This window comes from Solanum dulcamara, chromosome 1 (genome assembly GCF_947179165.1).
Source record: "Solanum dulcamara chromosome 1, daSolDulc1.2, whole genome shotgun sequence".
Taxonomy (NCBI): Eukaryota; Viridiplantae; Streptophyta; class Magnoliopsida; order Solanales; family Solanaceae; genus Solanum; species Solanum dulcamara.
This window is the reverse complement of record NC_077237.1, coordinates 85,357,441-85,385,258: the sequence shown is the minus strand read 5'-3', so window position 1 is coordinate 85,385,258 and position 27,818 is coordinate 85,357,441. Positions and strand designations below refer to the sequence as shown.

The window sequence follows — 27,818 nt, the reverse complement described above, 5'->3', positions numbered from 1 at the left end:
GGAAATTATTATTTTTCTTCTTAATCTAATTTTATCAATTAAAATATAATAATTTCATTTACTCTAAGTTTAATCGGATAAGATATGTCATATATATAAGATCATAATAAATCCATCATTAATTTCTATTCAAAAAACTATAAACAATAATTATAATAAAATAAGAAATATTTTTAATTTTTTACTAAATTGAAGTAGAATAAACATTTGCTAATAAAAGAAATATTATTAGAAAAAAATATGTTCAAAAAGAAAATAAATAATATATTATTTAAAAAATAATATTTTTAACTCATTAAATAACAATAAGGATATTTTTAGATCAAAATATTGACTAGAATATTTTTAAACCAAACAATAAATGAAAATCATTTTTATTTATTTCAAATAGTGTAAAGATACTTTTGACCCTTTTGTCCTTTTAAAAAAAAAATATTTCCATACCAAATACATACAACCAAAAAGAAAAAAAGGAAAGAATATAGAAAAGTGACAAAGAAAGTGATGTATAATAGCATCGAAAATGCCGGTGGGGAGTCGTAAAAAACTCTCTCTCTCTCTTCAAATTCCAAAAAAAATTCAGATCTTCACTTCCCTCTTACTTCCGTCCTCTCACACGCAAAGGAGAAACACACACACATCCCACATGCCATTTTCTCTCTCTACTGCACAAAGCAAACTGATACGCTTTTACTAATAACACAAAAATATAAATCTGAATCTACAAATATATCATCCATTCAGTTGTTTTTGTTGTTGTTATTATAGAATACAACAACTCATTGTTGTAGATCTATTCAATTCTGTGGATATTTGTGTTATTCTGTAATCCTCCGGCCCCTCTCTGTTAAACGAGTTGGGTTGGGTGGGTGGGTGATTGGATCTTATTATTATTAATTTATTTATTTATTTTTATTATTAATATTATTATTATTGTGTGTATATTTATATATTTGTTCAAGTTGAATTTTGTGTAGTTAAATTGTAAGTATGGAGAACGAGAAGAAATCGTCTCATGTATCGGATATGGGAGCATGGGCGATGAATGTTGTTAGTTCGGTGGGAATTATTATGGCGAACAAGCAGCTTATGTCGGCCAATGGTTATTCTTTCACTTTCGGTAAATCTCATTTCCTTTTCTTCGGTGTTGTTCAGATCTCGGTAGAATTTTTTTGATTTGTACGTAATATGTATTGTTTTCGGGGCGGATCCAGGATTTGAAGGTTCTGGGTGCACCGATAATAAATACACAATGTTGTAATTGTATGTGTCCTGGTTAATTCGGTGGATTTTCGATTAATTCAGCTAATTTTCAGGTTATAAATGTGCAATCTGATCCAAACCTTGAATTTTTATTCGTAATTATGTTCAATTATGATCAATTATGAATGGAGAAGAAGGAAAATGATTAGTGTTTACTGTTATTTTTGGCTAGATGAATGATGAATAGAGAGTATCATGTTTACAGTTCAAAACAAGCTCAATGGAGCATATATTCGATTCTCGACTAGAAGCATATGTAACTATAAACCTCTAATTAATCAGTAAAATATGGAGGACTGATGTTCGAAAAGCAAGATATCAACTTTAGTACCTATTGAATTGATATGAATTAAGACCACGTAACTATAAACCTCTAATTAATCAGTAAAATATGGAGGACTGATGTTCAAAAAACAAGACATCAACTTTAGTACCTATTGAATTGATATGAATTAAGACCACGTCTTTGATCTGCCTTTGCTTATCCATGCTCTTAGATTCTCTTCGATTTGTGCCTCCACTTATCTTCTTCTCTAATTGCTTGTCCAAGGACGTGTTAAGATTTGAAATATTGTTTGCAGTTATATACGGTTGTAATCAGATTTGCCACCGTCTTTAAAGTATTAGTTCTGTAAAAAAAGATGTCAGCTTGAAATTAATCCCATTATGTCTAACAAATTCCTTTCCAAAATTGAGTTAGCATATCTCAACCGCGTTGGACAATCCTCTGACTGCTTTGTTCGTCATTTTGAATGAAGCTTGTCTATGTAGATGTTGGTGTTGTTAGGAGGGCAAGCAGGAAAGCGTGTCACACCTTTTTCTCTAGATACATTGTGCTTTTTTGATAAAAAAGATCTGTAAGGCTTATATTTGAACTAAAATAACCTCCTTCTGGCTTAGTGGTGGATCCTGACATTTTTGGCTGTAAAATTTTCTACATCTCTTTATCCTTCTTCCACTTCCTGAGGTTTAGAAATCTGCTGTTCCTATTACATCCCAATTCCCATCCTCTGTAATGTATGCTTTCAAATTCAAATGGTCTACCTATCATTTTTAATTTCATGGTTTGTTTCCTCCAGCTACAACATTGACTGGGTTCCATTTTGCTGTGACGGCACTTGTTGGGATGGTGTCAAATGCCACGGGGCTTTCCTCATCAAAGCATGTGCCTTTGTGGGAACTTATCTGGTTCTCAGTTGTTGCAAACATGTCTATCACAGGGATGAACTTAAGTCTCATGCTCAATTCAGTTGGATTTTACCAAGTATGATATTCTCTCTTTTGTGTCTTATCCGTAACGTTTCTTGTTAAGTCTTGTATTTTGTTCTCTTGAAAAAGATAAGTCTTGAATTTTGGCGAATGTCTATCAGAGGGTGAATTTTGCTAACAATGTTATTATACTATCAGCTTTCCATCTCCTTTGGTTGGAAAGGAATATAATAACTTAAAACTATTTTCAGTGGTTCATTTCACTAGAATTTTTATCCGTTTCTTTGCATCCCTTTGCTCAAATTTTAAATATGACCCCTAAAGATCGTTATCAGTTTTACCTATCGGCAGAACAAATTGTTGATGCCTGTTTTAATTGCATTGAAGTTGCAAATAACAGGTAAAACTTTGTGCTTATTGAAATGTAGCTTCAAGTAGATTTAAAGGTTGGATAACTAATATGGTCCAAGTATGCTCATATGTCTAACTAACTAGCTATGAAGGGTGTACCTAGAACAGCTTTTACAAGATGATCCCAAATCTTCCCCTTTTCAAAAATGATTTCATTTTTTGTTGTTTTCATTTATACCGATCAGTATCTTCATGACCTGAAATGACAACACACGGCTTGAGTTTAATTTGAAAGGAAAGGAAGGAAAGAAAATTGAAAAAAAATGAGAATAAAATACAAGTCAGGGTAAGTAAATTTCTTTCTTTGATTGGTCTAAAAGGATAGTTGCAGGATAGGGAATTGATCTTTGTGGTCATAACTCTCACACATCTACTGATAAGTAAACTAATTTTGTTCACATAAGTGCTTAAATGTTTTCAAAAAACTCAAGCAAGGACAATAAATTCATGAGCTCCTATACCTAATCTGTGTATATCTGCCTACACCAAAAAGCAGGGCATCTAAAAATCTTTCTGGAAGCTGTAACACTGTCTGCCTAAGAAATATTTGATCTTCTGCATTGGTGCTGTTCTGTCCCTATTTCATCACACGGTCATGTTCAGATTCAGTGTCTAATGAGCTGTTTGCATCAATGTTTTTTCATGTTGATCTTTTAATTGGTTATAGCTTTTGAGAGAAGAAGTGGACTGGTAGTCTTTTTTTTGAGCTAGTCTTTTTTTTGAGCTGAACCAATTGCTTCTTGCTTACTCAACTCCAATTCATTGATAATAGGTTGCTATGTATTATAGAATACTAGCAGTGCCACTTGTTTTATATGCCTAAGTTTTTCAAAAAAAATTTGGTGTAGATCTCAAAGTTGAGCATGATTCCAGTGGTTTGCGTGATGGAATGGATCCTTCATAATAAGCGCTACTCGAAGGAGGTTAAAATAGCTGTTGTGGTTGTCGTTATCGGTGTGGGTGTTTGCACAGTAACTGATGTCAAGGTTAACGCCAAAGGTTTTATTTGTGCTTGTGTTGCAGTTCTGTCAACATCGTTGCAGCAGATTGTGAGTATACTCTGGCTTCTTCATAACTTTACTGCAAAAAGACTGAATGATTGTAAAGATTTCCAAGAGAGATATATTTGGTTTGGTTCTGATTTAAGATCACTATCATCAAAAGTTAAACAATTTCCTTGACGTTTGGTAATTTCTCCTCCGACCAGGATAAAAGATCCCATTGAAGCAGCTAATCCGATGCATACATAAATTCTTTTGTATGTTAGGTGTCTTTTGTGATTTGACTCTACTATTTATGTGGGTTTAATTTCTGACTACAAACTTGGTTAGTTTTCCTTTGTGGGAGACAACCAGTTTATTTGGGGAAGCTGGTATAGTGCTATCAAATTTATTTATCCTTAACAAAGATCCCTTCTTTCTCTTAGAAGCTAAAGGATAGACGCCCGAATTTTTTTCCTTCTTCCGTTGTCTCCCATAGAAGTGATGAAAGTTTGCTTATTACTCTATTAGACCTTTTTATCCTTGACAAGGATCATTTGTCACTCTAAAAAGCTAAAGAAAAAGAAGTCCCCAAAATTTTCATGTTTCCTCTCTCTGCTTTTACCCTTGATTAAAATCAATACAATAACAAATACGCCTCAGTCCCAAACATCAATATTTGTTGTGTTGCTATTAATCGAGGGTAAAAAAGGGAGAAAGGGAAACATTGATTTGACCTTTTCTTTTTGCCTACTGCTTTGGTCCCTGTTCAGTGGTATATGGAGCAAAAGCTTGTTTCTTACCATTGCAGAGTTTAGAACAGTTACCTGCAGACACTCAATGGAACAAAGAAAGAATGCCCTGCTGCCTGCTGGCCCAATTCATTTAGTACATTTGGTCATCAAGCTCTCACTTTCTTCAACCAAATTAAATCCTTGCTTAATTCTGCCCCCCCCCCCCCCCCCCCCCCCCAGGTCATTCTCTCTTTGTTCTCTTAAACTTCTGCTTGCATTTGTGTGATCAAACGATGATTTCTCGGTGCAGTCAATAGGCTCTTTGCAGAAAAAGTACTCAATTGGATCCTTTGAATTATTGAGTAAAACAGCTCCGATACAAGCTTGCTCCCTCCTTGTGCTGGGTCCTTTTTGCGACTACTATCTTAGTGGAAATCTATTACTAGACTACAAGTATACTTATGGTGCCATTGTAAGTATCAACCAATCTTCTTATTCCCAGATTATGATGCATATTTGATTGGTCCTTTTATGCCCTACACAACTTTATGCGCTCTGATCATGGATGTGTGGCACTTTCTGCAGTTCTTTATACTCCTGTCATGTTCGCTAGCTGTGTTCTGCAATGTGAGTCAGTATCTTTGCATTGGGCGATTCTCTGCAGTTTCCTTCCAGGTTCTAGGCCACATGAAGACCGTGTGTGTCTTGACTTTGGGCTGGCTGCTTTTTGAATCTGCATTGACTTTTAAGAACATATTAGGAATGCTCGTTGCAATTGCGGGCATGGTGATCTATAGTTGGGCAGTGGAGGTTGAAAAACAATCCAACACCAAGAGTCCACACGCTTCCAAAAACAGCTTGACAGAAGAGGAGCTGAGATTATTGAAGGAGGGAATAGAGAAGTCGGACGTCGAAGTCGGTCAGTCCAAGGCCTAAATTTTTAGGTCTCTTATTTATTTGCCATCATCACATAATATAGCTTCTTTTGGATCAAATTTGCATGTAGTTTATGATATTTGTTGCATTATTTATTGGACATCCTACCATTTGGTCCCAATTTGGTGACCTTAAATTGTTTTTTTGAATAGTTACTGAATGTTTTGTTCTGTATCCAAGTCTACCACTACCAGGGTTCTTTCATACCATTCTTTAGCTAATGTTATTTCACATAAATTCGTTTGTTTCAATTTTAAGTGCACTATTCAATCTCGTACTTGATCCATTTGAAATTATATTAAGAAAACAGATTGTTATTAGCACCATTAAAGAGAAAATCTAACTTAAGGAAAATTTAAGGTATTTAAAGCTGATGATTAAGCCAATTACAAGTGTTATCTCAAGAGTTGATTCTCATGACTAGCAAATTAAAGGAAGTTCGGCCCATTAGGATCCCAGCAGTCAAATCACTAGCGATTGGTCGACCAACTTTAACGGGGATTAAAAAAAGTAGATTGCTTCTCGTCGAATGTCGACTTATGTCGCGATCGACTTTTTCTATTCGATTGTCTTTTTGGTCGAAGAACCAACTCATATTTCTAATACATACAAATTTACAAGTTCATCCACTTTTCAGTAAATATTAAATGTGGTGTTTGAAAGCATATATAATTGAAAGAGAAAATAACGATTTTAGTCCATGTGTTATTGCATAATTTCAATTTTAGTTCCTATGTTATTTGAGTATTCATATTTAACCTTTAATTATTTGTAGTGTGCGATTTTGGTCATTGGAGTTAACAAAAATTAATTATTTAATAAAATATATAAAATAAAATAAATTGAAGGGTTGGTGATTTTAAATGCTTGAAGAATTTTGTGGGTAATTAAATTTAATAAAAATGAAATGTTAAATTTTTTAAAGAGTGAAAATTGTTAGGACATCATTGATTGCCTTAAGGAGCCTGTACACCTACTAAACCCTCAAGTGTAATCTTATTTGACCTTAATTAGTAACTATTGAAAAAGAGAGGAATAACGAGTCGTTAAGGAATAAAAAACAAAGCATAGAACATTTGAACAAAATGGAGCTAATGAATAATATAAATTCAATTTTATATACATAATTCTTCAAACATTTAAAATCACCAATCTTTTATTTTATTTTATATATTATCAAATAATCATCTTGTTAAATAGTTAACTTTTGTTAACTTCAGCGACTAAAATCGCACACTTCAAATAAATGAAGATTAAATATGCATAATCAAATAATACAGAGACTAAAACTAAAATTATACAATAACACAGGAACTAAATCTACATAAGATATCCAGTAAAACTTTTACTAATTGGGTATGATCATGAATAAACCCAAAACACGCAATGTCATGTTAATAATATCTTTTTCTTGAGATATAGAAAAATAAATTTTTTAGCCAATAGAGCTTCTTCAAGGTCCTTACTCAGCATGGTACAATCTTTAGTATTTAGCCCTACTAATTGGTGTAATGTCAAATATGGGGGCCAAAATTAGTACTAGTTGCTTATCTTAGAATGATGATCCACTAACAAGTTTTAACAGTAACAAAAGTGATAATGTTTTTCCTCCATCAATCAAGAATTTTGATTTTCAGAAAATATCATGATCATTTAATTAAACAAAAGTTGAAGAAGGAAAAACTCAATTATGGAAAAAAAATATAGATTTTTTTTAAAAAATAAAATAAAATTGGGGGTAAGGGAAATGGGAAATGGGGAGGGGATTACTGATAGATTTCTAGTATTTTGTTGTTGCTACCAATTTACTTTGTTGTAGCTATTATTATTTTTTTTGCATAATATTTTGTCATATTTTTTTCTAGTATTTGTTTTAATATGTGCTTTTTTAAGTTGGGAGAATTGAAAACATTCTTTCTGCCTCTTAAGATAGGAGTTAAAATATGTGTATACTCTATTCTTTTCAAACTCCACTTATAAAATCACCTTAAATATGTTATTGTTATTATATTTATTCATAACAAGTATTTTCACTTTGATTTATTGAGTCTTAGAGCCCGTTTGGATGGGCTTTAAGTTGGTCAAAACCAATTTAAAGCCCCTTTTTAGCTTTTGAACGTATTTGTCTAATGCTAACTTTAAGCCATAAAGTTCTTAAAGTCAATCAAAAATAAAAAGTTAGGATTCCTAACTTTTTTTTTCTAAGTGCTTAAAGTCAGTTTCTTTGACCATAAAAATTACTTTTATATCCCTTATATTTTAACTAAATTCCCAAACTACCCTTTTTATTCTTTTAACCCTAAAATTCATATCATTTTCTTCGTTTAAGCACTTTTATCCAAACACTCAACTGCTTATTTATAAAAATAACTTTCAGCACTTCAAAATTTCAAAAATATTTCATACATAAAAGTTATTTTTTTTAAGCCTATTCAAACGGACTCTTAGTGTTAATTTTTTCGTAGAAGTGTAAACATACTGTTGTACAAACAAGTACTTAGCATTTTTCATTTTGGTTAATGCAACTATTGCAGACGTTTAATTAATAAGTTATTTAAATGCTCATCATTTATCTTAATGAAAAATTCCTTTTGATACTTTTACTTGTAACTAGAGTGTGACTATACTGTGTTGTTAATTTAGATATAATATTTTTTTAATTTATTATTTTTTAATTTTATTTTATTAATTATTCTATCTTTTTATTATAGTTTTATTTTAAAGTGTTTTTTGGGGAAGGTTTGATACATTTATTCAAAAATTATTTTAATCAAACAACACAACACAATACAATATATTACTTTATTTGTCCAGCTTTACTTGTCCACTATATTAAAAATAAATGTCCAATAATACTTGTCTAATATATAAAGTCAAGAGATAATTTTAACTTAGTGCCTAATTTACCCTTATTATTTATTAGTAGTCATTTCCCTATTATATTTTTTAAAACATTGTATTTATTATATTCAAATGATGATATAGTAAAATTACCCTTCTATTTATAGTTTTTTAAGAATTGTGCAAAATCAATAAGGGGCAAGTATTGTTGAACGGAGAGAGTATCTAACAATACACAATACTAACAATCATTCAATCAAAATGTAATTTTTTTGTTTCTCATTCGGTATCTAATATCCCTATTAAAACTTAATTAAATTATATTCGCATCGCATAGAACCCATTTGAGAGCAACATTATCTACCAAAAAAATTTTCATTTCCCAAATTTGAAACCAAAACCTCTGACTAAAATTCAACAACTCAACTACTGCAACGCATCCTTTTGATGGTAAGCGATTATTTGTACCTAAATTTATTCAACTATTGCACCGCATCCTTTTGATGGTAAGCGATTACTTGTACCCAAATTCATTCATTACTAGTAGTCAAAAGTTTAATCAAATATATAAAAAAATTTTACTATTATTATTAACAATAATAAAAATAAAAATTTAAAGCTACTACTCTTTTTTTTTATTTTTTATATAATTTTCCTTTTCCTTTTTTCCTTTCCCATAAAGCATCTCTCTTTTTCTCTTTATCTCTCTCCCCCACCGTTTTTTCACTTTCACTTTCACACACACACAATTTGGCTTTATTTGTGCTTTCGTTGTCTTTTGATTAACAAAAAAAATAGTCTCTCTCTTGTCTCTCCTGTAGGAAAGAAAAGAATAGTATCAGTACTAGTAGTAGTAGCAACAGCAGCACAGTACATACGTTCTTCTTCATTTTTTCCAATTGTTTTTTTTTCCAATTTTTTTGGTAGCAAATCTGTGAATTTGTCAGTATCTGTTGAAAGATTTTGCTGTTTGTGTGCATAACAACCACTTATGAGTACTTGGCTGTAATATGTGTTGTGTGGATGAAAGAGTAAGAGCTGGAAGGGAGAAGAAAGGTTGTTGTGTTTAAGCAGTATAATAATCTGCTGAAACTACTGTGAAGTGAAGGAAAAAAGAAGTATACTAGCGAAAAGGAGTTTGATTAGCTGAAGTTTTGTTCAGATTGGTAAATTGTAAAAATGGGGTCGGAGCAGAATAGATTTCCGCAGCAGCAAGGGCCGCCACTTCCTTCTCGGGTACTGTGCATTTCATTTTTCAGATCTACTTGCTTACTGTCTAATTTTGTTTGTGTGGATGATAATTTGTGTAATCTGTTATGGGTTTCTTGTTGTAATGTTTTAGTAGTGCTTTAATTGTGTGGTGGAATCACATTTTCAAGCAGATCTGAGGTTTTGGTTAAATGGGGTTGTGGAGTTTACATGAAGGAATAACTTTAATCTACTAAATAGTGGTTGTATAGAGTGATGAATCTACTTTCCTAATTGATACTATTAGATAATGTAGTTATTCTCAACTTTAATCTATGTAGGGAAGGGTGTGGTATAGCGGTTAATGAAGTGTGTTGAGAAACAGGAGATCTTGTTTCAAATCCCAGTAGAGATAAGAAAAGGCATTAGGGGATTTTTTTCTCATCTGTCCTAGCCTGGTGGACAGAGGGAGGTGACAAGTATTCCGTGGAATTAGTCAAGCTGCCCAAAAGTTGGGACACCACGTTCAGAAAAAAAAGGAAAGATAATGCAGTTACTCTCATTCATAAGAAAATATAAGAATATATTTAATGCAGTAAATTTGAGGGGTGCGAGGATGATTATCTTATTGAGCCAGAACAAACTTTTCACTTCATTTATTTTGGTGTAAATGTGATTTTGAGAAACGAAGCTGCTCATATTTCAGTTTGGCTCCACTGTGTGTGGACCATAGTATCTTTTAGATGTGTGAAAATGCAGCTGATACATGAGTCTAATGGATTGATGATTGAGTCACTAAATGGCTTTTTATTGTTGACATTAGATTCCATGAGGGAGTCTAAAAAAAATTACTTTCCTAATTGATAATGCAGTTATTAGCACTCATAAGAAAATGTAGAAGTATAATGCAGTAATTTTGAGGCCGTGAGGATAATGATCTTATTTAGGCTAAAATGAAGTTTTCACTTTATTTATTTGGTGTAAATGAGATTTTGAGAAAGGAAGCTGCTCATATTTTACTACCTAACCTGCTGGATGTTGATTTTGGCTCCACTGTGTGTGGACCACATTATCTTTCAGATGTGTGAAAATGCAGCTGATACATGAGTCTAATGGATTGGTGATAGAGACACTAAATAGCTTTTCATTTTTGACTTAGATACCATGAGGGAGTATTTAAAAATATTTCTTTGACTATTTATGGTTTCGCACTTGGTCTTAGTTCTGTGTTATGAGCTTACTTTCTTGTTCTTCGCATGTGAACCACTCAGGCACAGAGGCAGATCATGGAATTTTGATTTCTTGGTTCTGAATCACGATCCTCTTTGCTTACTGGGTTTTGGATAGCATATAGAATATATTTTTAAATATAAATACAGGGTTTGAGCTAAATCTAATGGGTTTTTCCGAACCCGTAGCTCTTAAGGCTGGCTTCTCCCGTGCTTAGATAGTCGTTCACAGCAAATGCCTTCTGAATTTTGCATGAATGCACCTTTTATCCAGCATCTTCCCCTTTTTTTCTGTTTATATGTTAGAGTACACCCCAACAGCTAATGCTCTAATCTTTGACAGCGTAAACGATGGGGAGGATGTTTGGGAGGATTGTCTTGTTTTGGAAGACAAAAAGGTGGAAAGCGTATAGTGCCTTCATCTCGTATTCCTGAGCCCAATTCAATGCCAAATCAGCAGAATGTTCCCCAAGCTGGTGGGTTGAATAATCAGACAGCAGCTCTTTTAGCTCCACCATCTTCACCCGCATCCTTTTCGAATTCAGCACTCCCTTCAACAGCTCAATCACCAAGCTGTTTTTTATCTAGCAATTCGCCAGGAGGTCCTTCATCTGCTATGTATGCCACCGGTCCATATGCTCATGAGACCCAGTTGGTATCTCCTCCTGTGTTCTCAAACTTCACCACTGAGCCATCTACTGCTTCTTTCACACCTCCGCCCGAGTTGGCCCACTTAACTACTCCCTCTTCACCGGATGTGCCTTTTGCTCGTTTCCTCTCCTCTTCCGTGAAAGTTAAAACCAACACTGGTGCCAATGATCTTCAAACAACATACTCTCTTTATCCAGGAAGTCCTGCTAGTACTCTCAGATCCCCTATTTCGAGGGCATCAGGTGAAAGGGAACTTCCTCAACTGGATCCTTCTATTCCTTCATCTGAGATCAAGTATCCAGGCCCTGATTCAAGCACCTCCAAGTTGACTCAAGATTCAAATTTCTTCTGTCCAGCTACATTTGCCCAATATTACATTGACCACTCCTCATTTCCTCATTCTGGTGGAAGGCTGAGTGTTTCCAAAGAAACCGATGCTTATTCAACTAATAATGGGAATGGCCAGCAGAGTTGGCAGAACAAACCATATAAACAAGATGCAGAGGAAGTAGAAGCTTATAGAGCATCCTTCGGGTTCAGTGCTGATGAGATTGTTAGTACGACGCAATATGTGGAAATTTCTGATGTTGCATTAGATGAATCCTTTAGCATGACCCCTTTTACTACGCCCAGAGAAGAGGAAATTATATTAACTATGTCAACAACTGAGGGAACAAAAGGAGGGAATATCTCTAATATGGCATCTCCTCAGCAGTGCAAACCAGGGATAAATCATTTTGAAGGAGCAGACAATTGCATGAAAGGTGCATGATTTTTTACTCCCTTGCTAGTTTTGAATAGTAACAGTTGGTATGAAGTTTCAGTCGAATGGATTTGCTTTCGTCTCTCTGGCCTTTGCCATGAGGTTCCAAAATTCATATTTCTTCGGTGGTTGGATTTTATTTCATGCTAGTCTTTGTAATTTTCTACTTAGCAGCTTCTAAATTCAGTTTAATATTATCCATAGAACGCGGTGAAGTAATTATCCTGTTCTATATTTTGACCATTTCGTATTCTTGGGATCCTTAAACAGTTCTATATTATCTGGATATTGTACAAGACTTAGACTGACTGCTTCTGTCTTCTACATCCACAGATCATACGTCTCCAAAGAAAATTGAATCTGCTAACCATGCAATGAGTGACGATGAAGGCATCTTCTCCAAATTGGGAACTTTAAGATTAAGTCGGAAACATGACCATGGTTTGTCAAGCTCCGATGCAGAGATAGACTACAGGAGAGGAAGAAGTTTGAGAGAGGCAAAAGGCAATATCGCATGGTAGCACTTATATTTAGAATATTATATAGTTCTATTGGCTGAATTGCATGGTTCTCTTCTTTTGCTTTTGTTGAGGGTATTCTTTCACAGGTGATCTATCCTCACTCGTGAAACCCCCTTACTGCGTCCTTGTTTATTCTACTGTTTTATTGAAGAATGTATTGTCTGTATATCTTAAGGTCCTCTCGAGTTATGTATGTCAAAAGTCGTAGCAATATACTTTCAGCCATTAACGTCGTTAGGAGTGGGAATGTATCCTGGAACTTTTTGTACTGTGGATTGTGTATGCTTGTTTTGGAATGTCTTAGGCTTGAAGTCTTTGGAAATGTATCTTATTGAATATGCATTTCAACCGGGTATATTGCTTTTAATGACAATGCTTTTGATCATTTGGCTCATACACACCATTCATTGGATGAGAATCCACAATTCTATCACAATCACAGTACTAAGCTGTGCTCCCCGTTTTTTGTTTTCCTCAAAAATATTTCTGTCGATGCATTACAAATAAGAACTTTTCTGGGTTTTACCGTCCCCATCTTTTACTATGATTCTACAACAACAATATACCCAATATGATTCCACATGGGTAGGGTCAGGAGAAATATTTTCTCAAAAAATGTTTCAGGAAAATAAGTGAATTTTACAGTGGGGTGATGAGAATGGAGGCTACTAGAGTGGGGGTGAAGATGAGGTTAGTTAAAGGGTGAGGGGAACACAATCAATGTAAAATATTATTTGGTGGAACTTATTTTTCTAAAATCTATTAGAGAAGTCATTTTCCTCAGTTTCAAGGGATTTGTGTTCCTTAAGAAGATATTTTCAAAAAGTCTTGACCAATCAAACATGGAAAAATTGAAAAACATTTTTTGAAAAATATTTTCCTCCGTTCGAAAAACACCCTCAATCTTGACTGCACATCTTTGATCAATGTTTGCAGCTAGCGCAACAGGGGAGAGAATGAATGCAGGTTTGGCTTTTTCATTACATGAAAATGAGAATACAGGAGCTTCTGGATGATAAGAATTTTGTCAACCTTTTGTTTTCTGTAGAACAAAATGACAAAAATGTTCATGATTTATCAATAGATCAGGAAAATGCCAGGGGTATTTTGAGTAAATGAAAAAGGGTATGTTGCTAACCTGCTCCATAATATATGCAGTAAAGATGCAATGCTGGAACGATAACTTCCACGTACAAATTAACATCTTGAAGATTGTCGGTCATAGTGAAAATGGGACACAGAAACCACATAGTAGGTTTATAACAGAAATGGCCAAGAGGCTTTCATCACACACATCATTATAGACTGAAATGGACTAGAAAAACATCACAACCAGAGAAAGTGTAATAGTATTACATGGGACCATTTCAGTAAGATAGGTGTTGGTAGCTCGTGGCTCGTCGTATTTCCTTAACATTTCACTTTAGCGGCTCACATTCCATTAAGGGTGATCACAATTCTGCGTGGGGTAGCAGAATCACGGTGCTCACACAACCATATGCCCTGAGATTCAGAAAACATTAGTTGTTCATCCTACCTGTAAGTCTTACATTCAGGAATCAATAAATACACATGTAATGACTATTAGTAAGAACTGTCTCTGTAGAAATCGTTTTATCCTTGTGATGGTTTGGATCTCTATCCAAAAAGGAGCCTTGCTATAATTACATGTTCATCGAGACTGGGAAAAATTGGTTCTGTAAAAGATAGGAATTGAAAGATAGATTTGACCAACTTGGTGACAACAGTGGATGTAATAACTTTTACTGCCTGCTTTTTAATGGATAACATAATCCAACATGAAGGTAAATGCTTTGAAATTCATAGTTCTAGCCATGCCCAAATCAAACGACCTGTAAAGAGGTAGCATAAATACCTGCCAGGTTCCCATGTTTAGCTTTCCGTCCGTGATTGGTATCCTGAAAATCCAAGACGTGGTAAATATCAGTGTATGGAGGAGGTGTGACAAAATATATGGATCACATCAAAGGAGATATTCAGACGTGAGATTGCAGCCAAACATCGATGACTTAATATGAGCGGGCATGTCATCTGGCCCTGTCAAAATTGCAATATAATAACATCAAAATAATAACCAATAAAATTGAGAAAGACAAGCTAACCAAGGAGGAAAAAAGAAGCAAAGAACTTAATATAATTTCAGTCGGGAAGATCGATGGTGATGCAATAGAATATAAATATAGGTAAAATAAGTGGCAGTATTATGAGTAGGTATGACACAATCCGAGGAATGGAAGTCAGAATCATCAACAAGGAATAAGCAGATAATTTTGCTAAACATTTAAACCGACTGCAAAGGTCTCCAGAAGCAACTCAAATGCAGTAAAAGAGCAAAATTCTTTAATCATGCTAAGATATAGTCAGTTTTTCAGTCTTCTTTATTTTACTGCTATTAATGCTGAAAAATTAATGTACAAGGAGGATGAAGGGTCTAGCTATGCATTTGCTGATAACATGAAAAAGCGGAGCTGGATGCTGAAGTACGCAACGACTGAGCTAGAATTTAATATTGAAGTAGTTGAAGCTTGAATCTAACCTAGATATCTCATATCTCATTTTTTTTCTCTTTGCTAATCTCTCTTCTCGTGTTTTGGTACAGATATCCTCCTCTAGTAATTTCTCGACTCTCATCCCATTGTAGGTTTTCTTGTATTGAGAACGAGTCCGTAGACGTACATCTCACTGAAAGGTGTTGCAGGCGATCATGGCAACGTCGGCCTGAGGACTACTATGGATCTCACGTATTTTGATTCCATACCTTCTCTTTGTAAGATATAAGTTATTATCTCCATTTTGAAGATGCATTGGATGAAACATTTTGAGTTTGTCGCTGTTCTGAAATAGGAAATTTTAGATTTTGATTACTTAGGTTTAGTCATTTAAAAGATTACTTGATTTACGAGTAATTTATGGAGTTTTATGCTACTTGATTATATTGAAAATGTGGTTTCTTGAGTTGGAACATAGACTCTGGAATACTGCCATGTTGGCTTAATTCAAGCATCTCAGGCCCGAGCACAAGCTCCTAAGAAGTAATAGAAAGTCGAGCTCAGCCATAAGAATTTGAGCTACCCCAAGCTCAGGCAAAAATTGCTAGGTGTTTGGCTCAGATAGTTTTCACCCCAAACCCACAGCAACCCACTAAATTGCCACCCCGGGAATAAAATCCAATCTAATACCTACAACAACAACATACCCCAGTGTAATCCCACAAGTGGGATTTGGGGAGGGTAAGATGTACATAGACCTTACACCTACATTTGTGTGTCTGATAGTCTGATACCTGACGAACTAAAATTAAAAGAAAAGAAACAGCAGTTTAGAGGACAGGGATTAAGCTACACACTTACCCTCAAGAGTATGTTTCCATGGTGCAGATGTCCCCTGAAAATGTCATTTCAAAACAAAATGAAACTCTCCACAACAATGAACGATTATTACTCAACTTGGCTGAATATAATCTTACCTCTGGGACAACCCTACTAAGAAATGTCTCTGTATCATCTCGAACATCTGAGTCGTAATTTTCATTTATAGTTAAAGAAGCACTTGTATGCTGCACTGGTTAAACATACAACTAACCATATTCAGTCATAAAGGAATTCTAGTGCAAGTACCTGTGCCAATTAAGAGACATCCAGCAGAATTTCAAGTAAAATATCAGAATGAAGGTTACTTACGAAAAAGATGAGCAAGGCCACATTTGAAGCCTGATATCTCTTGACCAATTTCCTTCATAATCTGATGAAGACAACATAAGTCAGAAGAATAAGAATGGAATTTGAATACATTCAACTTTTGTAAGAAAACATGTCAGTTTAATTTGTGAGCCAACTAATAGGCCTTTAGTGCTAACATTTTCACAGTTTCTATTGCCACGTTTGTTCTTGTAAGAGCCAAAATAATTGTAATTCAAAAATACTCCTGTTCATGTTGATTATGCCTACTGACATGATATATATTTCTAACTCCTCTCCATCCACCCCCACCCCATGGCTAACCACTAGCAAGCTTTGCTAAACTTGAATTTGTATTACTAAATTGCTGAAAGCATTTCCCAGAACAATCTAGTGAAGTAACTTCTTCACTTGTCATTTTTCGAACTAATATAATGGAAAATGAAAAGATGAACAATTTTCCACAGGTAACAAAGATGAACCAATTGAATAAATCACTCTTCCACTGGTCATTCTAAGATTAACCCCAACATACCCAGTGTAATCCCGCAAATGGGGCCTGGGAGGATGGGTGTAGTGTGTACACAGCCTTACTCCTCATTGTGAAGGTAGAGAGTTGTTCCAATAGACGTTCGACTCAAGTAAAGCATAATAAAAATCAAGTATGTAAAACAAATACAATAGTGAAGAAGCCATGCTGAAAAGTCATTCTAAGATTAAGCTGAACTAATATCAGCAACAAAACTAGAATTCTCAAATAGAGGTTTCTAAGATATTACTTGCTTTATGAAAATAATACATAACAAAATGACCAAGAGGTAAACTATCCTATGTTATTTTGTACATGGAGAATCAAAATTGAATTGAATGTATCAGTTCGACCTGTAGCAGCGAGAAAAATAAGAGAAACTTATTACACAGTTTTACAGGGTGATCAGGCAATAGGAGATTATTTTGGCATCAGACACAACATGTAAGAGCTTATTGAGTCATTATGCACATATCATATTCACTGGAGTTGATGGTGATAAAACAGCAGCCACTCTTTTCAAGAACAGAAGTATTAAATTATAATTTAACATTACTCTAAATTCTTTCAGTAACTGCAGCTAACTAAAATAAGAGCCATAACAAGGGGTCAACTAAACCTTGACCCGAAACCTAGTCCCATAAAGTCAATCAAGCAAACATAGACACGATTATGTTCTGTATGTTTAATTTGAGACAATAGGATTAGCAACCAATAGTGTGGCCTAGCGGTCAATGAAGTGGGTTCATGGTTCAAATGACATGAAAAAAAGGAGCTAGGTGATTTCTTCCCTATTTTTAAGCCTTGGTGGGCAAAGTTACCCGGTACATGTGCTAGTGGGAGTTAAAAGGTAATTGATGGAATAATCGAGGTGCCATTGTCAAGAAAAGTTGATATAATAGGATTTCCATAGAGACGCCAAAAGAAAGTTAACCAATAACATCAGTTTCTTCGGAGAGTAAGAAATAATACAAATATAAGTTGCTACCAATACAGAGATCATCCAAAATGCCAACCACCATTATTTCAGTTACAGAAACCAAAGCCCATAGGTTAACATTATCAAATCTCTCTAAAAGTGCAGTCTCGGTAACATCATAGTTCATTTAATTGTCAGGAGCAACTTAACACCCAAGAAATAAATAAACAATCAAAAGCTTAATCATCGGGAGCTATGAAACACACACTAATTTTTTTCTACTCCCTCCATCCTAGTCCCAATTTATTTGATATTCTTTGTTTCTCTAGACTCAAACTATGTAACAACATTTTAAAATGTAATCTTTTTTCATGTGCACTGCACCCAAGGATGTGGCCTAGTGGTCAATGAAATGGGTGAGAACCATGAGGTCTCAGGTTCAAATCCTACGTAGTTTCTTCTTATCTGTCCTAGTCTTGATGGATAGAGTTACCTAGTATTTGTTGCTGGTGGGAGGCGGTCGATATCCCGTGTAATTATTCGACGAGCACGCAAGCAGACTCGGACACCATAGTTATAAAAAAAATGTATTTTTTTCATCCTATTTGACAAGATAACAACTGAACTTACACATTTAGATTTTTAATATCTGAATTTTAATTTTAAAACATTGACTTAATTCTAATCAAATTTAACTTCTAAATAGTCAAATTGACTTTCAATAAGTGAAAAATATCACATAAATTGGAACAACGAAGGTAATAATAAACATTTGCCAGTAATCAAAAGCAAACAGAAGAAGGAAATAAATCAGTTGATTGACATAATCCATATACCTTGGAAGTAACAAGATGACAGCCACGCCTTTGAGGAGGAAGAGTCACAGTTTTTTGTGCCCATTTTGGGGAAGCCATGGAATCAGAAGGGTTGTTGATTGTTTTTCTCAAAGGAGTATACTGAGATTTCAAACTGATCGGCGCTGAAAATGGTTTTGCAATTCCACCGAACGATACTAAAGAGGAAGAAGACGAAAGGGAAAGCATTTGCTTGCAAAGTGCTGTTTCAAGAACAATTTTTTATTAGTTTCTTTGGAGGACTTTGCTTGCAAAGTGAATTATGGGCTTCAAAAAACTTAGCAAAGTTTAAAATGAGGCCTATAAAAGAGTTTGTGGTGTGATCCTTTATTAGACTGTAATATGTATGGTCCAAATTTATCACCCTTACCTCCGTTAAAATGTTTAAGTGAAATTCTACGTCAATTTTTTTTTTAATTGTAGTGTTTGAACCAATTTGAGTGCATTTTAGCTAAGTTTTTAAAATGTTTGATATCTTTTATTAGCAATAAGTGTATTATAATGATCAACTCACTCCATTAACTATTAGGTTGTACTCTTATATACATCAACATTTCGTTATTTGACCATCATCTTAGTGCTAAAAATTTACATTACACCTAATAAATATTTACTAAATAAGTCTCCTTATAAGGATTTGCAATTTGACTTTTTTTTTTTTTTTAGAGAAGATGGTCAAATTTGTCAAAGAATATGTGAAAGGTGTAGATTTGTCTTCGTTTAAGATACTCACAAATTTGCGGGACACATGATTACGTGCGACCTTTAGAGCACATGTAAAAAAATAGTGGAATTGATCACGCAATGGATCACTCTCTTTGATATCATCGGTGCTAAACTTTTATCGTATGAAAATTAGGATAAATTTAGTTAATTTTTATCATGACGCCAGTCGATAATACATTTAACCCTAACTATTAACGGAAGCTAAATTTGTTTATTTCGCATAATTTAGATGCGATAGGGTATTTTTGTCATTTAGGAGCAAAAGTAATTTATGTTTAGGGATAGGTTTGAAGTAGTCCCTTAAATATATTTCTGAGCAGTTTTGATCTTTTAAAACAAATTAAAAGTTAGCACTTTTGAAATTCGACATTTGACGAGAACTCTGGAAAAAGAATTTAGTGGGTAACTCACATGATTAAGAGATGCAATTTTTGCATTTCTTGTTTCCTTATATCTATTTACAAATTTTAATTTTTTTTGAGGTACATATTTTATTATCTTTTTGATCTTTTGTATCCAACATATATAATTTTTTATGTAGCAATTTTTACGATATGACGAGACTCTTTTGCAATTCTGATTAAATCATTATTTTCAATGTTCCTTTCAAATCTAACCAATAGAATTAATTAAATTATTCGATGAAAATAAAATAATCCTCATTTTATTAAATTTAAAGGATTAAAATTACTTTAAAATATATTTAAGAGATTATTTTGAACCTATATCAAACATGAGGATCATTTTCATCATTTTCTCCTTAACTTGGTCGTATCGCCACCCTTTAATCCCTCCAATATAAGCCGTATTTTCAGAGCGGGGGAGAGAGAAACACAAACAGAAGAAAGAGAGTGAGTGAGTGTGTGTGTGTAGTAGGTGAAAAATATCACAAATGGATGCAGATTACGGCATAGCTAGAGAACTCTCTGATCTGCAAAAGCTTCGATCTCAGTATCAACCTGAGCTTCCTCCTTGTCTTCAGGTTTCTCAGTTTTTTTTTGCAATTTTTTTGTGTATTTTTTCGTTGTTAGTGGTTTACTATGAACTGTGATTCGTTAGATTAGTTGTTGTTGATTCGATAGAGAAGTTGTGTATGTTTAGCATTTCGAAAAATCCGCAAATAATTACCGGAGAAATGTATGTAATTTGTAGATTGTCTCGGTAGACTAACGTCCTTAACAATAGAATAGATCTGACGTTATAGATCAGATTTGTTCTTCTTCTATCTGTATCGTTACAGATTTTTGGTGTAGATTAGAACTATCTTATTCGTTGCGGGCACAATTTTCTGTTCGATTTTTTAGTTCTTGTGTTTATATATGATTTATTAGTATGATGATGGTGTGAAATGAGTTTGAGTGAAGAAGTTAGGTTTCATATAGATGATATCAACTTGTTTGGACTGAGATGTAGTTTGTTCTTTGTGTTTACATATGGTTTATCAAATTTAAAAGTAAGGTGATTGAGTAGTCGTGAGAAGAAAAAGAAGAGAGGACGTAAAGTTTCAAACCATGGGCATTTTCTATCCGGGATTTTAAAAAAGAAAAGTGAAAATGCATTCTACTTTCCTGTGAAGTGCCTCCAGGAAGAGATGCTAATTGTCTCTGTTTGATGGATAACCAAGACGGGCTTTGTATATGGAGTCTTATTGTTGCAAAACATGTGTATTATGCACTTACTTTTTTTGTGTAAATCAAGGGCGACTTTGTATGGACTTTTTTCAAGTATGCCATAATGTATTTTGAAGTTTTTTCGTTCATTTATCTGATTATTCTGTTTGATGTGTATTCATTTTGATTAATTACCAACTTCCACTGGATTGGTAATGAAATATGCTGCTTTGTATCTATAGTATTGATATCCACTAAAGCGTTGCTCTTGATAGCTGCTCAGGGAGATCGATCCTATTAACTCTTATAAGGATGTAAGATTTTTCTGTCTTCAATCCCGAGTTTACTAAATCTGATTAAACTACAACAGGGTACTACTGTACGGGTAGAGCTAGGTGATGCAACCACTGCAGCAGATCCCTCTGGTGAACATGTAATAAATCGGTCTTTTCCTCACACTTATGGTCAGCCATTGGCCCATTTTCTCAGGGCAACTGCCAAGGTCACTGGTGCTCAGATAATTACCGAGCATCCAGCGAAGAGGTATGCATTAATAATCTTTAGTTTACTTCATCAAAGAAAATCTTTAGTTAGTAATCAATGACATCAGGGTTGAAATCATGAGCTGTTTGCTCCAAGTCTATGTTGAAAGTAGGCGTACAGCAATTCTTTTGTTTTGGTTACTAAAAATTCCTTCGTTTTAGTTACCTATAAAAAAAGAAAAAAGAAACACATATCCTTTAAGTTGTTTTTGAAATTCCACTTGCATTTTCTGTCTTTAGAATCTAACTGAGGGGACTAAAAGTCTAAAGCTAACAGTTCCTATCAAAACTGATGTATTTATTTATGTATAAACATAAGGATAAAAGTTCACTGAGACATGGATTTCTGTGAAATGAGCTTTATTCATTTTTAAGAGCAATAAACTTCTTTTATATGGGCAAGCTTTTTCCCTTTATTTAATGAAATTTATTACTTTATCAAAAAAAGAGCATCATAAACATCTCTGGTATCCTAACGTTTTCATTGTATTCACTCTTTTTCTTTTTTAGAGTTGGAGTTGTTTTCTGTGGGAGACAATCTCCTGGTGGACATAATGTGATATGGGGTATTCATGACGCCCTTAAAATTCACAATCCTAACAGTACTTTGCTTGGTTTTCTGGGTAAGTAGTCTTTTTGTGTTGGTGCTCTATGTTCTGTGATGCATCTGTTCATGTACTCTCCTATAAATCTGTTAGACTTCGAGATTGTTTCTCATACTCTCCTGGTCATCTATTGTTGGGACATCAGGGCAGTAAACCCTTAGAAAGACCTACTGTAACACCATTTGAGTGTCTCTTACATGTGTCATGTCTACTATGCTGTGTGTCATAATTTTTTCTGCTGAATCTCTCCTTTTCAAATGTCAACAGGTGGTTCCGAAGGTTTATTTGCACAGAAAACCCTAGAGATCACCAATGATATTCTTGCCACCTATAAGAATCAAGGTAGAATCTGGTTTTGAATGAAGTCAGTATTTTTTCCTTTTTGTCTTAAGCTTATCATTAGTTGATTTATCCCCATTAAGGTGGTTATGACATGCTGGGTCGGACAAAAGATCAAATTAGAACAACCGAGCAAGTTAATGCCACGATGGCTGCATGCAAATCTTTGAAATTAGATGCCCTTATCATTATTGGAGGTATTTATTATGCAATTTTTTGGTTCATTATGGATCTTCTGTGCATATACACACAGAGAGAGAGATATTCATCCTAACATATGCATTGTATTTTGAAGGGGTAACATCAAACACTGATGCTGCTCAACTGGCAGAAACATTTGCCGAAGCAAAATGCCAAACAAAAGTATGCATGGGTTGAGGCTGTTCTCTTCATCTAATTTACTGTTATTATGCATGGGTTGAGGCTGTTCTCTTCATCTAATTTACTGTTATGCTTCTGACTTTTCATGAATAGAAGTGAATAACCTAATTTTTTCTCCAAATGTTTTTGCAGTATTCCAACTTTAACCTATGCATTCTCTTCCATTTTATTCTCTCATTATGGAAGGTTCATACTTTCTGATTGTCCTTTTCTCCAGGTGGTTGGAGTTCCTGTTACATTAAATGGAGATCTAAAGAATCAGTTTGTTGAAACAAATGTCGGTTTTGACACAATATGCAAGGTATTAGTCTAATTATGTCAATCATATGAAAGGAAACATTCATCTAAGGACTATTTTTTTTAGAATAAGCATAGTTAACATCTAACACCTTTTCCTTTGAGAGGCATTGCGATTTAGACTTGTGTTCATGCTCCTCACTTGAACTTTGAGGGTCTTGTTTATGGTGGCGTTCAGGTTGAGTGTTCTTTTTCCTTATTATATTATATGTGATGGAATTTGAGGTGAAATACATTCAGCAGATACTGAGTGTTAAATTTGTAGGTCATTTTGATGATTTCTGCATGATCAAGAGTCCTTGTTTTTTCTAGTAATGATGCTATTTGTGTGCTTCAACTCAAACAAAATCCTAATCAATTATAAAAATGTTTCCTGGGGAAGAAGCTTATTATTATCTTTGTGGTCATCTTAGGTTAACTCCCAACTCATTAGCAATGTGTGCACTGATGCGCTCTCGGCAGAAAAGGTAATTTCATGTTCTTTACCTCTCTTCCAATTCTATGGAATATTTGGGTTAATTTTAAATATACGTTTCTGGTGGGTTTCATTTCTGTTATATATATTTGTTTTGATGGTGTTGACTGTCTGTTTATTATGTTCACAACCTTATCTTTTGTATTTCCTATCTGTGTCTTTTACCAACGTTTTACTATAACGTGGTAATCTTTCCTTTTCAGTACTACTATTTCATCCGACTCATGGGGCGAAAGGCATCACATGTTGCCTTAGAATGCACTCTGCAGTCACATCCTAATATGGTTCGTTTTTACAGCTTCACTGAAGAACTAATGAAGTAATTGTGCTGTTAGGATATGTTCTCTTAGAACTTGCAAGTATTCTCTATCAAAAAGTGTTAATAAATGATTTTGCAGGTAATTCTTGGTGAGGAGGTAGCTGCATCAAAGCTTACTCTTTTTGACATCACAAACAAAATTTGTGATGCAGTTCAAGCTAGGGCTGAACAAGGTATGGGAACTTTACCTTTTATTTGTTGTCTTTTGAGATGCTTTCCAAAAAAAATTGTCTGCTCACTAAGTTTTTGGATTTAGATAAAAACCATGGTGTGATCCTGTTGCCAGAGGGGCTTATTGAAAGTATTCCTGAAGTATATGCTCTACTGCAGGTAAAATCCATATAAAAGAGTATTATTTCTCAGCCTGCCTTCCAGTGTCCCTTATCATGCCCTCTTGACTTACCTAAGGAAAAAAGAAATAACGAGGGAAGAGAACAAATAGGCCAAAAAAAAAAACACTTCCAAACCTTAATTGTTGGGCTTCTATGATTCTTTGTTTGGAAATGGAATTTTTGATTTTCACAGTGCCTTGTTATGATCCTATGTGTTACAGGAAATTCATGGTTTGCTCACACAAGGCGTTTCTGCTGATAAGATTTCCTCTCATCTATCACCTTGGGCATCTGCTCTCTTGGAATTCTTGCCGCCCTTTATAAAAAAGCAGGTACCATTCGTGTATTGTTGTGACTGAGTACTCAGATATGACAGATATTAAGTTTCACTTGGATAGTTCTTACTTAAAATGCTTATGATGTTGTAGCTCCTCTTGCAACCAGAATCAGATGATTCTGCTCAGCTATCACAGGTAACTACTTCTTCCTTTGGATGGTTGTTTGGTGATACGCATGAGCTATATATTTAGTTGATTATTCTTTCATTCTTCCTCACAGATTGAGACCGAGAAACTTATAGCTCATCTTGTGGAAACTGAAATGAATAAGCGATTGGTATAGCTTCTGTCTTCCTCTATTCTGGAATGTGAAGTGCTGCATGTAATATTTTGTATGGTTTTTCTTTAGGGGCAAATAAATGAAATATCCCATCTCTAAACAGAAAAGAAATTTTAGTAAGGATATGTTTGTTGTTTTGCTACTATAAGCTTTTGAGCTTGTAAGTGAGTAGCACACTGACTTCTTCCAACCTCTACATTGTTGTTGACTTGTGTTACATTTCTTGGCGAAGTTATTTGATGCAAAGTTGCAAGAATGATTTCCTTAAATACAAATCATACCTCTCTGTCAAAGAGGATTAAGGACCACATTTGTGCAAGTTTGGAGTGGGGAGATAATATGTTTAGACCTCTGAAAATTCAATCAAGTTTTTGTCTTTCCTGATTTCTTGAAATACAGCTCTTCTTCATGACATTTTACGTTGGCATGCTAAATCTTAAAGCTGCTTGCTAAAGTTTCCTCCCTAAAACAAGGTCATGTTACACAAACTCTTCATTTGCTTCGACTTAGACTGGGTATGGCTATTTCATATGGTCCTTCATCAGACGTTTAATGTCTTGCTGTATTGACTACATAATTGTGTCCATTACTAGTATTGATGACATATTTATGTCCATTACTAGTATTGACTTCATAACCATGTCCATTGCTAGTACTCAAGTTCATTGAACATATAAGGTTGTTATTGCATATTTCACACAGCTCCTTCAGCCATTGCTATGTTTTCACTGAGCACTCTTTCTTTGTAAACTTTTGTTTGCTTCAAAATCATTGTTATTACTCTAATAGCTGGTGCATTTGAAAAAGTGAATCTCACATGATTTAGATATTTGCTGCCTTGGTCAGCGTTACCTTAACATAACATGTCTTGTATCTTGTATGACTTTACAGAAAGAAGGAACTTACAAGGGAAAGAAATTTAATGCAATATGCCATTTCTTTGGTTATCAAGCTCGGGGATCATTGCCATCAAAGTTTGATTGTGACTATGCATATGTAAGTTCTATTTTTTTCCTAGCCTTTCCTTTTTCTTTTTAGGGAAACAAACTCCCTCTCATTTTATGTGATGTTGTTTGACTGGGCACATGGTTTTAGAAAAAAAAGACTTTTGAACTTTATGGTCTAAAACAAGTACTTCCTAGTCTCAAATTGGTAGTCTTACTTTCCTTTTTAGTGTGTTTAAAAAAGAACACTTCTTTCCTTTTTTTTGGCAACTCTTTAATTCCAACTTTTCACGTGGCATGTTTAAGACCACGAGGTGAAAGAGCATTTTGGTATGTTCTACATATCTTTAGTTTAACACCACAAGATTTAAAAGTATTTCTACTTTCTTAAATTGAAATGGAGAAAGTAATAGATATTTGTATGGCTGTAATCAACTCATTAATGGTATAATGGGAAAGCTTAAAGTAAATTGTTTCTAAATATAGGAAGATCTGGACAAACTAAAAAGGAAAGTATATCACATGAATTGGGACAGAGGGAGTATATGATTTTACAGAATAAGAAAGATAGTAACAAGAATTACATGCCAGGTACTTGGTCACGTCTGCTATCATATTTTGGCTGCTGGCCTCAATGGTTACATGGCCACATTGACTAACTTGAAGAATCCTGTCAACAAGTGGCGCTGTGGGGCTGCTCCTATAACTGTAAGCTCCTTACTGTATTTTGTACTGATGTCCAATCGTAACTTGTTGAATAATGCACCCTAAGTTTATCTACTTTTTGCGAAGCTGTAATAATTACTTTTTAAGGTTTCACACTGTCCCCTACCTACCAAAAAGATAAACAAAAATAAAAGAGGAAAAAATTGACCTTATCACTGTTTGTTTAAATTCTAGGCTATGATGAGTGTGAAGCGGTATGGTCGTGGTCCCGGCAGGGCATCACTTGGGAAGCCTGCTGTGCATCCAGCCACTGTAGATTTGAAGGGCAAATCATACGAGTATGTCTATGTCCTGATTTTTTGCTTATTTACAAGTGAAGCCTAAGAGGAAGTTGAACTTTTGTGATTGAAAAGTAGCAAGTAGACTGTGAATTTTGTGCATATAACTGATATGTCTCTTTATTTTGGTGCAGATTATTGAGTCAAAATGCGACAAAGTTCTTGCTCGATGATGTTTACAGAAACCCAGGTCCCCTCCAGTTTGATGGCCCTGGTGCTGACGCAAAGGCTGTAACTCTTTGCGTTGAAGACCAGGATTACATGGGTCGTATTAAGAAATTGCAAGAGTATCTGGACAAGGTGATTATTGTTCAACCCAAAGATATCTATTCTTATGTAAAATTATAGCATCATTTATTTATCATTGCCAACTGCTATCCAAGCTTGGCTATACGTTTACGTTCTCTCTTTTAAACTTTGGTTTGGTGCATGCCTTGTCATTTTATGATCTACTTTCCAGGTCCGTACAATCGTGAAGCCTGGATGCTCACAAGATGTCCTGAAAGCTGCATTGAGTGCTATGTCTTCTGTCACAGACATTCTTTCTGTGATGGCCTCGCCTTCAAGCAACGTGAACACGCCATTCTAGATGAGAACACCCCTTAACCTCACGGAAATTTAGAGGAAGTCTTATTTGTCAAACTCAATAGAATTCATAGCCCTTTTTTTTTTCTCCAATGATCTTTTGCGTTTTGCAGAAACTTTATTTAGTTACAGATATGTTATATTGTGGTTTCAATGATTTTATTTTTGGGGGTTTCTTACTCGGTGTTTGATACTTGTTTTAGAGTCTAACTAAATTCGAATTCACGCTGAAAAGTCTCATATTGGGTTAAAACCAAGGGACCTTTTATTAAGGATGAAGGAGGACTTGTCCCTCCACCACAATCCTTGTTGACC

General features: G+C 34.5%; 4 protein-coding genes across 5 annotated transcripts; 3 read left to right on the top strand and 1 right to left on the bottom strand.

The window, feature by feature from the left end:
- The first annotated feature begins 576 nt into the window (after positions 1-576).
- Positions 577-5,784, top strand: LOC129881826 (UDP-rhamnose/UDP-galactose transporter 1-like). 2 transcript variants are annotated; one of them, XM_055955943.1, is made up of 6 exons: positions 577-869; positions 978-1,120; positions 2,343-2,527; positions 3,732-3,932; positions 4,908-5,069; positions 5,183-5,784. In XM_055955943.1, exons 2-6 carry the CDS (start codon positions 991-993, stop codon positions 5,531-5,533), a joined length of 1,029 nt encoding a protein of 342 aa, XP_055811918.1. In that variant the 5' UTR covers positions 577-869; positions 978-990; the 3' UTR covers positions 5,534-5,784. The 2 variants fall into 2 exon arrangements, with proteins under 2 accessions (XP_055811918.1, XP_055811911.1); XM_055955936.1 differs by lacking the exon at positions 577-869 and having other exon boundaries at positions 876-1,120.
- A 3,315-nt stretch (positions 5,785-9,099) lies between these two features.
- On the top strand, positions 9,100-13,120 carry LOC129881805 (uncharacterized protein At1g76660). The gene is made up of 3 exons (XM_055955915.1): positions 9,100-9,610; positions 11,135-12,206; positions 12,539-13,120. The coding sequence occupies exons 1-3, from the start codon at positions 9,554-9,556 to the stop codon at positions 12,724-12,726; spliced, it is 1,317 nt and encodes a 438-aa protein (XP_055811890.1). The 5' UTR covers positions 9,100-9,553; the 3' UTR covers positions 12,727-13,120.
- A 778-nt stretch (positions 13,121-13,898) lies between these two features.
- Positions 13,899-19,014, bottom strand: LOC129881816 (uncharacterized). The gene is made up of 7 exons (XM_055955925.1): positions 18,709-19,014; positions 16,428-16,488; positions 16,214-16,308; positions 16,098-16,131; positions 14,730-14,784; positions 14,603-14,645; positions 13,899-14,229 (listed from the first exon to the last, which is right to left on the bottom strand). The coding sequence occupies exons 1-7, from the start codon at positions 18,913-18,915 to the stop codon at positions 14,158-14,160; spliced, it is 567 nt and encodes a 188-aa protein (XP_055811900.1). The 5' UTR covers positions 18,916-19,014; the 3' UTR covers positions 13,899-14,157.
- A 1,220-nt stretch (positions 19,015-20,234) lies between these two features.
- On the top strand, positions 20,235-27,682 carry LOC129881793 (pyrophosphate--fructose 6-phosphate 1-phosphotransferase subunit alpha-like). Its single transcript, XM_055955904.1, has 19 exons — positions 20,235-20,434; positions 21,433-21,605; positions 22,115-22,227; positions 22,477-22,551; positions 22,632-22,745; positions 22,844-22,911; positions 23,147-23,230; positions 23,640-23,693; positions 23,905-23,985; positions 24,100-24,193; positions 24,277-24,350; positions 24,574-24,684; positions 24,781-24,825; positions 24,911-24,967; positions 25,862-25,966; positions 26,506-26,622; positions 26,815-26,918; positions 27,053-27,218; positions 27,379-27,682. The coding sequence occupies exons 1-19, from the start codon at positions 20,345-20,347 to the stop codon at positions 27,505-27,507; spliced, it is 1,854 nt and encodes a 617-aa protein (XP_055811879.1). The 5' UTR covers positions 20,235-20,344; the 3' UTR covers positions 27,508-27,682.
- Positions 27,683-27,818: the final 136 nt, after the last annotated feature.